This window comes from Gossypium hirsutum, chromosome A10 (genome assembly GCF_007990345.1).
Source record: "Gossypium hirsutum isolate 1008001.06 chromosome A10, Gossypium_hirsutum_v2.1, whole genome shotgun sequence".
NCBI lineage: Eukaryota > Viridiplantae > Streptophyta > Magnoliopsida > Malvales > Malvaceae > Gossypium > Gossypium hirsutum.
The window spans coordinates 100,142,370-100,157,361 of NC_053433.1; the positions used below are offsets into that span (position 1 = coordinate 100,142,370).

The 14,992-nt window shown below is 36.9% G+C and overlaps 1 protein-coding gene across 1 annotated transcript; it reads left to right on the forward strand.

Annotated features, from left to right (window-relative positions):
* The first annotated feature begins 13,727 nt into the window (after positions 1–13,727).
* On the forward strand, positions 13,728–14,615 carry LOC107896607 (major pollen allergen Bet v 1-E). The gene is made up of 2 exons (XM_016821809.2): positions 13,728–14,029; positions 14,116–14,615. The coding sequence occupies exons 1-2, from the start codon at positions 13,849–13,851 to the stop codon at positions 14,412–14,414; spliced, it is 480 nt and encodes a 159-aa protein (XP_016677298.1). The 5' UTR covers positions 13,728–13,848; the 3' UTR covers positions 14,415–14,615.
* Positions 14,616–14,992: the final 377 nt, after the last annotated feature.

A 14,992-nucleotide genomic window follows, 5' to 3' on the forward strand; every position in this document is an offset into this window, starting at 1 on the left:
GCCCAGTACCACTGTTACCCAAATGGGCTTGCATATGTTTACTAATGTTGCATGTATTTTGAAATGGGCCTATGGGCCATACTGTTATCTGAATAAGGGGCTAAGGCCCAGTTTATTGTAATCTGAAAAGGGCTCTGGCCCAGTACCACTGTTACCTGAATGGGCTGAGGCCCAATGGGCTTAAGCTGACTTGGGCTTTGAATGGGTTTTCCTTACACACTGAGTTTCCCCAAACTCACCCCTTCTTTAACCTTGTAGGTGAGCCTTGATGTGGGTGACTTGGAGCCGGAGGGGATTCAGAGTGGCCATGATGAATACTTTTGGGTTTGAAAAAGAGACTGGTTTTCTTAAGTTATTTTTAATTACTATTTAATTTTTGGGTTGTAATAAGGCCATTTTAACTTTATTTTCTTCTTTGATTTTCTCGGATTATATTATTAAAAAACAACTTTAAATTGATGGATACTAATTCAAATGGGCTAGACTTAGGGCGTGATTTCAAAACGATACTTGTTTTTTTAAAATAACACGACGTCACGAATATTCGATTTACCAAAGATAATCACTCAAAGAAATTTCAACTTGTTATAACCAAGTGTGGCAATGGATGTGGGCATGTCTAGGATTGGATCCAATCGGAGAGCTTGGTACTTAAGCTGCCTTCATGGCTCACCTCCTCTGTTATGGATACCTACCTGGTGCCCAGCTTCCATTCACTTTGTTAGTTTGACAAAAGTCGGCTTTTTAAAACACTAAAAAGGGAACACGGTTTTTGACTTCAAAGTGGCACGTCAGATTCGGCCTTAACGTCTGGGCATGGTTTGGGGTGCTACATTTAGTGGTATCAGAGCCCAGTTACAACAACTCGGCTGTGGATCGGGTCCAAAAAGGGTTTTCAAAACTTTATGCCCAAAAAAAAAGAGGGTATTTTTTTTGAAAAAAAAACTGACTTTTGAAAAATAAATTTCTTGTTTAAAGGAGATAATCTCTGAACTTGTTTTTTTTAACACAAATGTTTGGAAAATGGATTTCAAAAAGCCTAAATCTTTTGAGTTTATCTGAAAACTGATGATGTGGCACACTGAATCCCCGGCACCAAGGCTGTAAGTACTATTCTGTTTTATATACTAAACTGTACTGTAGTTAGTACTAAACCTTAGAGATAGTACTATAGATAATATAGCGTAAAGGCTACGAAACTGAGACTGTAGGGTAAACTAAGCCCTAGGAAACTGAGACAGTAGCTAAACTGTGGTTACGCGAGAACAACTCTGAAACCTTATCTGTTCATAAGATATTCTGTAATAAACAGTGGAAACAGTAAACTAACTGCATAAAATTCGTAATCAGATAAATCGATATGAGTACGAGAGCTACTCGAGGAAGAGGCCGTGGTCGAGGCCGTGGTCGAGGACAAGGTAGTACTCAAGCTGGATCTTCGTCTTCTGAACACATACCCGCTAGAGTAGCACGACCACCACCGGTGGATGAGAATGGGCCGTATGATCGAGCCGTGGGGGATGATGCTCTGTCCCAGGCCATGTTAAGAGTTTTGGAAAGGGTGGCCGGAGCTAATATCGGACCCATGAATAGGGGGTCCATTTCTGAGCGACTCCGGGCCAACGGAGTGAAAGTTTTTAGGGGTGCATCTGGAGTATCCCCAAATGTGGCTGAGTACTGGCTGGAAGCCACGGAGCGGATTTTGGATGACTTGGACTGCTCAGTAGAGCAAAACTTAAAAGGAGCAGTATCCTTACTACGAACGAGGCGTATCAGTGGTGGATCACTGTGAGAGAGGGTACCCCAGCTGAGAGGGTAACTTGGGAGTTGTTTAAGCAGTCCTTCAAGGCGAAGTATGTCGGAGCTAGCTATGTGGATGCGCGAAGGAAGGAATTCCTGAACCTGACCCAGGGTGGTAAGACCATTGCTGAATATGAGGCAGAGTTTCTGCGATTGAGCTGGTATGCTAATGGTATTGTCTCTACCGAATACGGGCGCAGTGTTCGCTTTGAGGATGGCCTCAAGGATGAGCTAAGGGTGCTCATAGCTCCGCAAAGAGAGCACGATTTTGCTGCACTGGTAGAAAAGGCTAAGATAGCCGAAGAGGTGAAGCAAGCTGAACGAAGGAACCGCGACAGGGATCGAAATTGGTTCAGGAGAGATGCTGGACCAGCTGGTGCTGCAAACCAGAATGTTAAGAGAGCTAGGATGGAGGAACCAGTTCGAGCGGTTCCGGTGAATACTGTTAGACCACAAGCTTGTGGAGATTATGGTAGAATGCATCTAAGGAATGTTGGAAACGTTTTGGGGCTTGTCTTCATTATGGATCAAAGGAACATAAGATCAGGGATTGTCCTAAGAGGCTAGCTCAGGCTCAAGTGGTTGAACAAAGGGCTGTGCAACCCGTGCAAACAGCGCGAGGTGGACCGTCGCCGTCGAGAGGTCATGGCCGAGGTCGCGGTGGCAATGGCCATGGACATGGGGCACCTGGCAAGGGTACTGTTAACACTAAGACTCGTCAGCCAGCTTTGGTATATGCTACTCATCGCCGCGAGGAGGGTGACGCACCTGACGTCATAACTGGTACGTTTTTTATTTCTAGCATGCCGTATACTGCCTTGGTGGATGTTGGATCTACTCATTCCTATGTTACATGTGCCATATCTAGGTCGTTGGGTGTGCACTCTGAGGAGATTGTGAGTGGGGTATCTGTACTAAGTCCTTTGGGTCACTCGGTTAGGGTAGATAAACTGTATAGGGATGTACCCTTAGAAACTCAAAGTAAGATTTTCCCTGGAGATCTGATGGAGTTACCGTTCAGAGAGTTTAATCTCATTTTGGGAATGGACTGGCTTGTTAAGCATAAAGCGACTCTAGATTGTGCTGCTAAACGAATGGTGTTAAGGACCACAAAGGATGAGGAGGTTATGGTGATAGGTGAGCGAAGGGATTATTTGTCCAATGTGGTGTCGGCATTAAGAGCCGAAAAGTGGATTTGAAAAGGTTGTGAGGTCTATTTGGCACTTGTAAGTCAGTCAGAAGAGGAGGGACTGACAGTGGATAAGGTTAAGACCGTAAAGGAGTTCCAAGATGTTTTTTCGGAGGAGCTTCCAGGATTGCCTCCGAACCGAGAAGTTGAGTTTGGAATAAATTTGTTGCCTGGAACGGTGCATGTTTCCATCGCACCGTATAGGATGGCACCGAAGGAGTTAGTGGAGTTAAAAGCTCAAATTCAAGAGTTGTTGGATAGGGGCTTCATTAGGCCAAGCGTGTCTCCATGGGGAGCACCGGTGCTATTTGTGAAGAAAAAGGACGGGACAATGCGCATGTGCATTGATTACCGCCAGTTGAACAAACTGACGATAAAGAACAAATACCCTCTGCGTAGGATTGATGATTTATTTGACCAACTTAAAGGAGCTTCGGTATTTTCCAAGATTGACCTTCGATCTGGATACCATCAGTTAAGGGTAAAGGAAGTGGATATTCATAAGACAACATTCAGGACTCGATATGGTCATTACGAGTTCCTGGTTATGCTGTTTGGGTTGACAAACGCACCTGCCACTTTCATGGATCTGATGAATCGAGTGTTCCAACCTTACTTGGACCGATTCGTGGTAGTTTTCATCGATGATATTCTGGTATACTCAAAAATCGAGGAGAAACATGAGGAGCATCTACGTATTGTGCTGCAAGTGCTGAGAGAGAATGAACTGTATGCAAAGTTTAGTAAGTGTGAATTTTGGTTACGAGAAGTGGCTTTTCTAGGTCATGTGGTTTCTACTGAAGGAATTAGAGTGGATCCTCGAAAAGTTAAGGCAGTTCTGGGATGGAAGCCACCAAAATCAGTATTGGAAATTCAGAGTTTTCTGGGTTTGGCAAGCTATTACCGAAGGTTTGTAGAAGGATTTTCTCTGATTGCTGCACCATTGACGAAACTGTTAAGGAAAGGGGTAGCATTTGTCTGGACTGAGAGTCAGCAAAATGCTTTTGACCATTTGAAAAAGGTATTGACTGAAGCACCAGTGTTGATTCAACCGGAGTCTGGGAAGGACTTCACTGTGTACAGCGATGCGTCACATGTGGGGTTAGGATGTGTACTGATGTAAGAGGGTAAGGTGGTCGCTTATGCTTCGCGGCAGCTTAAGTCTCATGAAGCGAACTACCCTACGCACGACTTAGAGCTAGCAGCAGTGATATTCGCGTTGAAAATCTAAAGACATTACTTATATGGAGAAAAGTGTATCATATACACGGACCATAAGAGCCTAAAGTATCTGTTAACTCAGAAGGAGTTAAACCTTAAGCAACGAAGATGGGTAAAGTTGCTTAAGGATTACGACTGTTCGATTGAGTACCACCCAGGTAAGGCTAACGTGGTGGCTGATGTGTTGGGTTGAAGGGTTGTTTCTAATTTGAGAGCCTTGTTTGCACGTTTGAGTCTGTTTGATGATGGAAGTCTGTTAGCAGAATTGCAAGTGAGGCCTATTTGGACTGAATACTGAAGGAGTTTTATGCTTCCGAGGAAGAATTTATGTTCCGAAGGACTCTGACTTGAGACAGTCAATATTGAAAGAAGCTCATGGGGGACTTTGTGCCATGCATCCTGGAGGGAATAAGTTGTATCACGACTTGCGAAAACTGTACTAGTGGCCTGGGCTTAAACGAGAAGTAACGGAGCTCGTGGGGAAATGTCTGACATGCCAACAAGTGAAAGATGAACATCAATTTCCTTCTGGATTACTGCAACCGGTGAAAATTTCATTGTGGAAGTGGGAGAGAGTCACTATGGACTTTGTGAGTGGACTACCTTTGACACCCACCAAGAAAGATTCTGTGTGGGTAGTGGTGGATAGGTTAACAAAATCTGCCCATTTCATACCAGTTCGTACTGATTACTCCCTGCAAAAGTTGGCTAGGTTGTATGTGGCAGAGATAGTGCGACTACATGGAGTGTCAGTGTCGATTATTTCCGACCGAGACCCTAGGTTTACATATCAGTTCTGGAAGAAGTTGCAGGAGGCATTGAGTACACGTTTGGATTTCAGTACTACCTTTCACCTATAGACAGATGGACAGTCGGAGAGGGTTATTCAGATTTTGGAGGATATGTTAAGGGGTTGTATCATCGATTTTCGTGGGAGTTGGGAGGACTACTTGCCATTGGCGGAGTTTGCAAACAATAACAGCTACCAAGCAAGTATTCAGATGGCTCCATATGAGGCACTTTATGGGTGAAGATGTCGTACGCCTACGTGTTGGACAGAGTTGGGTAAACGACAAGTGCTTGGATCGGAATTGGTGGCAGATACTGAAAGTAAGGTTAAGTTGATAAGAGATCGATTAAAGGAGGCATCTGATAGACAGAAGTCGTATGCGGATCTAAAGTGCAAAGAGATAGAGTTCGCAGTTGGGGATATGGTTTTCTTAAAGGTTTCACCTTGGAAGAAGATCTTGCGATTCGGCAAGAAAGGCAAATTGAGTCCGCGGTTTATAGGGCCTTATCAAGTTCTTAAGCGGGTAGGGCCAGTAGCGTATCAGTTAGAATTACCACCAGAGTTAGACAAAATCCATGACTTTTTTCATGTGTCTATGTTAAGACGATATCGATCGGATCCCTCACATGTTGTGCCAGTGGAAGAGATTGAAGTAAGGACTGATTTGACCTTTGAGGAAGAACCCATACAAATTTTAGATCGAGAGGTTAAAGTTCTAAAAAGGAAGTCGGTTCCGTTGGTAAAAGTACTGTGGCGTAATCATGGAAGGAAATAAGCTACTTGGGAATCAGAAGAGACTATGCGTCAACAATACCCTCAACTATTTGGATCAGGTAAATTTCGAGGCTGAAATTTCTTTAAGGGGGGTAGAGTTGTAACGCCCCAATTTTCGGGAATTCTGTGAATGTTGGCATAGGTTTAATTATGTTAGTGGGCCTCTAGAAGGCCCAAGCTTAAGATAGAACCCGACAATTTTAGTTAATTTTTGTTCCATAAGAAAAAGGGGGTGAAATTATGAAATAGGACCTATGTGAAAATGTTTGAAAATGCTATAGGCTAAATTGAAGTGGCCAAATAAATAGGAGTACAAAATAGGAGGATTTGCATGACAAACCTCCCATTTTACATGAAGTGGTCAGCCATCATGTTGTTGTAGACAATATGAGCACTTGATATCCATAATTCATGGTACAAATTGATAATGGGTTAGGTAAATGTTCCATGATAATGGATTAGGTAAATATTCCATGATAATGGGTTAGGTAAATGTTCCATGATAATGGTTTAGGTAAATGTTTCATGATGGGCATTTCATGTCTTTTGTATTAAAGAATTAAATGGATGAAATATGAAATTTTATTAAAAGAAAAAGGGGTGAAAAGAACAAAGTTTTGACCATCTTTGTTCATCATAGCCGAAAGTTAGAGAAGGGAAAGGAGAGGAGAAAGCTCTTGAATGTTCGGTCACTTGGGGAAGAAAATTGAAGGTAAGTTCATGGTAGTTTGCTTCTATCTTGATGATCATGAGTTCTTCTTGATTCTACCTTAACTCTTGAAGCATATTTTGGTTTTCAGTTGTGTTGTGAGCATTTAGTCATGAATTAAAATGAAGGAAATGGTTGTTGTTTCATGTTCTTTTGATGAAAAATGGAAGATAGGTGAAGTTGAGCCAAACAAATGAGCATGCATGTGCCTTAGATGCTAAGGAAAAAAAATCGGCTAACATGTTGTGCTTTAAAATGATGAAATAGAGATTATACTTAAGTAAAATCATAGATATGTGATGATTGATTGGTGATATACATGTTTAAATAACAAGCATGCAAGTTAGGTGTGAAAGAGTGATTTGGTAATAAATCTGCTTGGGACAGCAGCAGTAATGTGAATTTGGAAAATCACCATAAATTGTGGGAGATTATTTAGAAGCTACATAAATTATATAATTAAAGCTTAATGAGTCTAGTTTCAAATGGAATAAACGAGAACATATTTTGAATTCTGTACAGTGAGAAATTTGATTCGTAATGAAGAGTGGTCAGATTAGTCAAACAGTGAAACATGGGAAACTTTAAGAAAAATCTGGTATTGATTGGCCAAACCAAAAATTCTGAAAATTTTATGGATAGAAGATATATGAGTCTATTTTCAGGGAAAATTAACGGCACTTGATTTGGAGTCTCGTAGCTCCAGTTATAAATGATTTAGTGACTGTTGCTCAGGAAGACAGCTTGCAGTGAAATTATGATTATGTGGTAAACATTGACAAAAATTTGTTAATGAGTTGCTTATTGATTTCTTATAAGCTTACTATGATCTGTAGGTGTGGTTGGCCGAATATTGTAAGGTGTTAATACGTAGTTTGTATTTGAATAGTTAGATTAACGTGTTAGTAATCCAATTGTAGGCGGTTCATGTGTGGATCTCGTCAGCATATCGTCGCAAACAGGTGTGTAACTAACACCCTCTTTCTTAGTCTAGATCGGCAAAAGTCGAAAAGCCGAAATGTTGAAAACCGGTATTTTGTAGATTTGCGAGTGTGCGAATGCTCGTGAGGTAAATTGATTAATGTTTTTGGTAAGCTGCAATGTTTGGACTGCAAAGTGCATGATTTCTGTGCCCTCGATATTTTTGGGCTTAATGGGCCAACGGGCCCAATTCGGTAAGAATCCTCGGTAGTGATTCTGTTAGTACGTGAAAGGTAGGAATATGCATGAAAAACCCTAAAATAGATAAATTATTGAAATACTTTTAAAAGTGGAAAATTTACAGTTTTACCCCTAGGAGATAAATTACCGAAATACCCCTAGGGTTAAATTGACCTAAATGCATGTTTGACTGTTGTTATTTACTGCATGCCATGTTGTTATTATCTGATGCATGGGACTAGGATATTGACGGAGGAAGTACTGAAAGTGGCTTGTCCACGTACTAGAGGCTTTGCCTCAATTTACTGTTAACTGAGCAGCAAGGCTGCAACTGTGGAGTGTTGGGCTGGGTGGGTTGAGCTATTCCCCACATGGAGTGTATGGCTGGTACAGGTGGAGTGTAGTGGTTGGTGGGTTGAGTAGTCTCCCTAAATGTGCTTGCATATGTTTATTGATGTTGCATGTATTTTGAAATGGGCCTATGGTCCATGCTGTTATCTGAATAAGGGGCTAAGACCCAATTTATTGTAATCCAAAAAGGGCTCTGGCCCAGTACCACTGTTACCCAAATGGGCTTGCATATGTCTTCTGATGTTGCATGTATTTTGAAATGGGCCTATGGGCCATACTGTTATCTGAATAAGGGGCTAAGGCCCAGTTTATTGTAATCTGAAAAGGGCTCTGGCCCAGTACCACTGTTACCTGAATGGGCTTAGGCCCAATGGGCTTGAGCTGGCTTGGGCTTTGAATGGGTTTTCTTTACACACTGAGTTTCCCCAAACTCACCCCTTCTTTAACCTTGCAGGTGAGCCTTGATGTGGGTGACTTGGAGCCGGAGGGGATTCAGAGTGGCCATGGTGAATACTTTTGGGTTTGAAAAAGAGACTGGTTTTCTTAAGTTATTTTTAATTACTATTTAATTTTTGGGTTGTAATAAGGCCATTTTAACTTTATTTTCTTCTTTGATTTTCTGGGATTATATTATTAAAAAACAACTATAAATTGATGGATACTAATTCAAATGGACTAGACTTAGGGTGTGATTTCAAAACGATACTTGTTTTTTTAAAATAACACGACGTCACGAATATTCAATTTACCAAAGATAATCACTCAAAGAAATTTCAACTTGTTATAACCAAGTGTGGCAATGGATGTGGGCATGTCTAGGATTGGATCCAATCGGAGAGCTTGGTACTTAAGCAGCCTTCATGGCTCACCTCATCTGTTATAGATACCTACCTGGTGCCCAGCTTCCATTCACTTGGTTAGTTTGACAAAAGTCAGCTTTTTAAAACACTAAAAAGGGAACACGATTTTTGACTTCAAAGTGGTACATCGGATTCGGCCTTAACATCTGGGCAGGGTTTGGTGTGCTACACGTCCTCAGGTAACTTCTTTTCTTTTCTATTTTCTTTAGTTTTTTTGTTGAAAAAAAAATGAAAGATTTGTATATGTATGAAAGAAAATATGCAGGTAAGTAAGGAAAATAACAGTCTGTTTACCTTCTCAACTGAAACTTTTTTATTTATATATCTGTTTCGAAAAGTTTTCACCCGTTCGCTTTTCTCTGTTTCTTTTTGCTTTTTTTTCTGTTTCTTATGTATTCTCTCTGCTATTGTGTATCTATCTAAAACCTCCGTCTTTACAGATTTGCGAAAGGCTTTATAGCCTTAAACTACTACCTATTTTGGAAAGAAATCGGAGGATTTCTTTCCATTTCCTGTTCTAGTATATCTGCTACCTTTTTTGCTTTGATTTCTTTCCTTTTCTTGCAGGTAACTTGCGAGGATCTCGATGGTGACCATGCTGGGCACGACACAATGCTGAAGTCACGACCCATTGGTGGAGGCGTGATCGGTGACAAAGCTGGTGTGTCGAAGGGCCTCGAGACAGTGCCTTGATGGTGGCCTCGATTTCGGGGACTGGACAGACGCTCCTCGAATATTCCAGAAGCAATTGCGGCGCGATAGTGTTCAGGAAACCCTAGGGTTTCTTATTCCTCTTAAGTCATTTGGGCCTTTTGGGCCGCTGATGTATACGGGTCAAAGGTGTAAAGGGGCTTACTGGGTAATGTTTCAGTTGGGTCGACTATTGTGGGTTAGGTCGGGTTTGAGGGTGTAATTTGGGTCATACGGGTAGTGCTTTTTGGTTTTAAGTTTTGGGCAGGTAGTGTTTGGGCTTTGTAACCTGGACTTGGACTGTTTAATAAATAAATATTTATTTTATTTATCTATTTTCATTTGGTCTTAAGGCCCGGTTAAATTTGGGCTATTACAATGGGCATGTGGGCCCAAAATTCCAAAATCTTCCCTAGGGTAGCACGGGTCGTTTTGATAGATTGTGGGCCCACTGTAAGGTCGGTAAGGGCTAACCAAACCCTAATACATGTGATCTGATATTCTGATAGTCTGATCTGAATAGGACATGATACGTATGTCTGACTGTTCTATTTAAGTATATATATGTTATCTGTATACAAGCATGTTAAGCATGTTAACTTTGCCAATTTTATATTCTGTAACTGTGTTTGGGGTGGAATTTGCATACGTGGAGGAAGTGATCTGTATGGTGACCTTTCGCCTATATTCTGTCAGCTTGACTGCATACTATTCTATCATGTGTCGCATCAACACTATATTGTGTTTTGGGATGGGTGGATGTTTCTAACCCCACATAATGTGATAAGATGGTCGGAAATGGTGTGTAGAGGATAGGGGTAGGATTCTGTATATCTGTTCTGCTTAACTGATTTTGATATTTGTATCTGTTATGGACTTTAGTCTGAATTTGTATCTGATGATATATGAAATTTTGTGTATGTTGCATGACTATTTCTGTTAGGTTACACACTGAGTTTATAAAAACTCACATCTGTTTGTCTGTTCTGTTCAGATATCCACAAACTTAGGCGGGTCGGAGGTTCAACGGTGACCATTTTATCGAGATCTATTTTTATTTAGTAATAAGGGTTTTATTTTAAAATCTGGCTTTTGTGAGAGTTTTGTAATTTTTGGACTCTTCAAACTTTTTAGACTGTTTGGTTTGAATTTTTGGGTTTGATTGTGTCATGATTTCTAAACTGTGAAGATTCGACAAAATACCGATTTTATGCGAACAAATGTTATTTTTGGAAACACGAACGTGTTTTTTTAAACGATTTTCAAACTTAAAATAATTGGTTAATCATAAAGGATAACATGTAAGGGTTTTAGTAATATATAAATGAGTATGTTTTATAATACTTCAACGTTTTATCAAATAACTAAACATGGTTTTATCGAAGTATCAACGGTTTCAAAGCCCTTCTTCATAACACTCCTGGATTCGGCCATTTTGGGGTGTTACAAAATTTTTAAATATAAAAATATTTAAAAAAATAAAAACTCATTAAATTTCAAAAATCAAAAGATCTTCTTAAAAATTAAAAAATTCCAAAATTTAATGTTATATAAATCAGATTGGACTGATTGGATCAAGAATCAACTGGGGTACATTGGTACAAACAGGTTGAACTGAGCTAAAAGATCAGTTGAATTGATTTTTATAATTTATAATTTATTGTTTTTAATAATATATTTACTTTGAACCTGTCGGACTAATCGTTCTGGGAACTAATTGGTCAAATTAATTTGAAATCGGTTCAATTGCCAGTTCAACCAATTTTTAGCTTGGCTCAACCAGTCCGTATCGGTTTGTGGGTCAATTTTTTTTGTGTCTAGTCGAACAAATACCCCAATCGGTTCCTGGTTCTATTGGCTAGTTTGGTCTAGTTTACATAGTATTGAATTTTAAAAATTTTATATATATAGTTTTTTTTAAAGTGTTTTTTGCATTTTTTATTATTAAATTATGATTTTTATTTGCTAAGATCAAATTGAAAAAAATTATAAACATTGAAAATTAATAGTGTTATTTAACCTTTGACACCATTAATTAAAAAAAAATAGGTGAAGGAATAAAGATTTTTAAATAAAAAAGCGAAATTCAAAGGATAAAATAATATTTTTAAATAAAAAATGAAAGCATATTCTAGCTATTTTTAATTCCAGACTTGGATCGACCAAAACCCCATTTCAAACTCTCAAAGTCTTTGAAGAACCGACTAAGAAATTAACGAAATGTAAATTCATATTTATTTATTTATTTTTCTTATTTTCTTGGGTGAGGGCCTGATTGGAACATGAACAAACGAAAAGATTTTTATATAATATTCTTAAAATATATAGTATTTTTAAATTATTCTGTTATAATCTAATTTCCGAAAAACTAACACTTTTTTACTCAAAATGAGAGATATTTACATGTTAATTCACCTCCTTTATCAGTGCAAGATGCTAAGGTGTAAGATATTCTACATTCTAGAAACAAATTGTGCATTTCTGTAGGTTGGGAAAAGTCAAACTAAGTAGTTAGGTAATTGCCGTAAACATTTATCTTAATTATTATCCTTAGTACAATAATTTGACGCTAATTATATTATATTCTATTTTAACAGCATTATTATTATTATAATCAACTACGTTTTCTGCAGGCTGCTTTCTTTCTGGATAGTCCAAGTCTTCCCACGAATTTGCCATTAATTCCATTCTATTCTATTTTGTTTACTTTTCTCATTACCATAATAAACTAGTTAATTGAAGTTGCATTCCTATTTCACCTTAAAATTTCATCCAATTACTATTTTGGTTTTAAAAGAATATTTATGATCACAATTCTGATAGTAATTTATGATCTTATACATAATTTAACTTGAAAGTTACCTCAATTTCATTTGAATCAATTTAAAAAAAAAGAATGTTAAATAAGTAAAGGGTAAATGTAATTTAGAATGAATAGCAAATAATAATTTCAACATTCTATTTTAACACTAATTTTTTTTATTTTTAACCAACTTATAATTCTTTAAATTGAAAATAAATCAAATAAAAAATAGGCTAACAGCTTACATTTAAATTGATCAAACTCGAAATTATCTAAATTTAAAATGAACTCAAATCTCAAATGAAAAATATTGATCTAAAAAAATTATGACAACTACGAACTCATCTGCATGCAAATTTGTGACAATGGTAACTTTCAGTTTGGAATCTAAAATGATTGAAAAAGAAAAACATAAACAACTTTGTACAATTTAATTTAATTCTTTAAGTCTTGACAAGTCTTGAAAGAATCAATTCCATATACATATTGTGTATTAAAAAAAACATATTTTCATAATTTCTGGAATTTTTTTATAATGATTGTAATTTTTTTAATTTTATTGTGAAAAAACTAAAATTTTAAAAAATAATAGAAAACCGTTCAAGTTGTTAAAAAATACAATAGATATTTATATATCCATATTGTTCCGTGTTTTTTTTTCTATATTATAATGATTTTTCTTTCTCTTTTTGAATTTTCACTATTTTTTTATTTTATGTTTTCTAAAAAGAAAAGCAATTTTTTAGTTCCAGAAAAGTTTTTAATTTTTCTTTATTTTTAAATTTTTTTATATTTTCCTTTTTCCTTTTTTTGCAATTTTCTGTTCTTTTTACAAGAAAAAAAAAAAGAAATTTGGGTGACGCAAAGTGCCACATCATTTCTTTTAACAGCAGTAAGGGCTAAGGTAACTTTAGATATCGAATTGATAAATTCTTTTTAAGTACCAAAATAATAATTGAGTATAATTTTAGAGGTAAATAATATATTAACCCTTTATTATATTAAATTTTTTTTTATGTTTTCATTTTTAATGATACCAATTAACGTTATATTTTATTTAAAAAAATTCAACTAACCCAATTATTTTGAATTTAATAAAACCAATTTCTGAAATAATAATTAAATAATTTTTAATCAATACTTATAAAAACAGTCAACACATTTCATTATCCTGTATCCATTCTAAATATTTAAGTAAGCATTATTGAAAACAATAAATTAAGCAAATAAATAAATAAGTAGAAGACAAACTGATACAATATTTGAACTCACCAATTTGCGATTTAATAAGAAAGTTCTGGCTGCCTCTTTTGACTAGTACCAATTCTATGAATATTAATAAATATAAATCAAACTAAAAAAATTGAGAGTAATAAAGTTCTTACGCTTCAAGTTCAGTCTATAAATAGCATCTTAGTTCTCTATCATCTCACACCCCAACCACTCAATCATCCACTTCTTCTCTTCTTTGAACTCAAAGTCCCAGCTAATATTAGAATCATGGGTGTTGTCACTTATGACTATGAGAATACCTCCCCAGTCGCCCCTGCCAGGCTTTTCAAGGCCTTTACTGTTGAAGCTCCGAAAGTTTGGCCCACGGCTGCACCAAATGCAGTCAAGAGCATTGAGGTTGAAGCTAATCCTAGCTCTGGAAGTATAGTAAAAATCAACTTTGTTGAAGGTTAGTTCTTTCATTTTCATTTTCATTGGCCTTTTTGTAGTCTGTTTTACACGAGTATGTTGTATAACAAGTATTGATTTCTTTAGGCCTTCCATTCCAATATATGAAGCACCAGATCGGAGGACATGATGAAAGTAATTTTTCATACAGTTACGATTTAATCGAAGGTGGGCCTTTGGGGGATAAGCTTGAAAAAATTAGCTATGAGAACAAGTTTGAGGCAGCTGCAGGTGGAGGAAGTATTTGCAAGAGCTCAATGAAATTCTACACTGTTGGCGATAATGTTATCACTGAAGACGAAATCAAGGCTCTCATTAAAGGGAGTGAAGGAGTTTACAAGCCTGTTGAAGCTTACCTCTTGGCTAATCCCGAAGCCTGCAACTAGGATATAAGTTGCTTTAAATTCTTATGCTTGCTTTTAAAGAGGGGTTTGATTTTAATGTTGTGCTTTTGATATTTTCTTTTTCATCTTAAAACCTATATTGTCTTCTGGTTGTTCAGTAAGAATGATGGTGGTGGTGATCGAACTTTGATCATCTTTGATATATAATGAAATAAATAAATATATAAACTGGCAAAAAAAAAATCTTTACCCAATATATATTTTACAGGTTTCATGGAAGACTACAAATTTTCTTTTATATAACTTTTGGGTTAGCAAAACTTTGAGCTAAACATTTTTTTAATTGAATTTATATTCAAAATTTAAAAAAAAAAATCATCTGACGCTTTATAATAATAGCCTAATCATACAATTTCTTTTTTTTTAATAAAATAATAATATTAAGCGAAAATAATAAAATCACCAATCCTATTAAAGATAGCACTTTTAAGTTATACTATATTATCTACAAGGATATTTACATTAAATAATCAATGTCACACAATTGCAACGATCAAATTTAAATAAAAATATTACAAAAATCAAATGAATTTTTTTTTAGGTTTTCCTTCTAGTTTAAT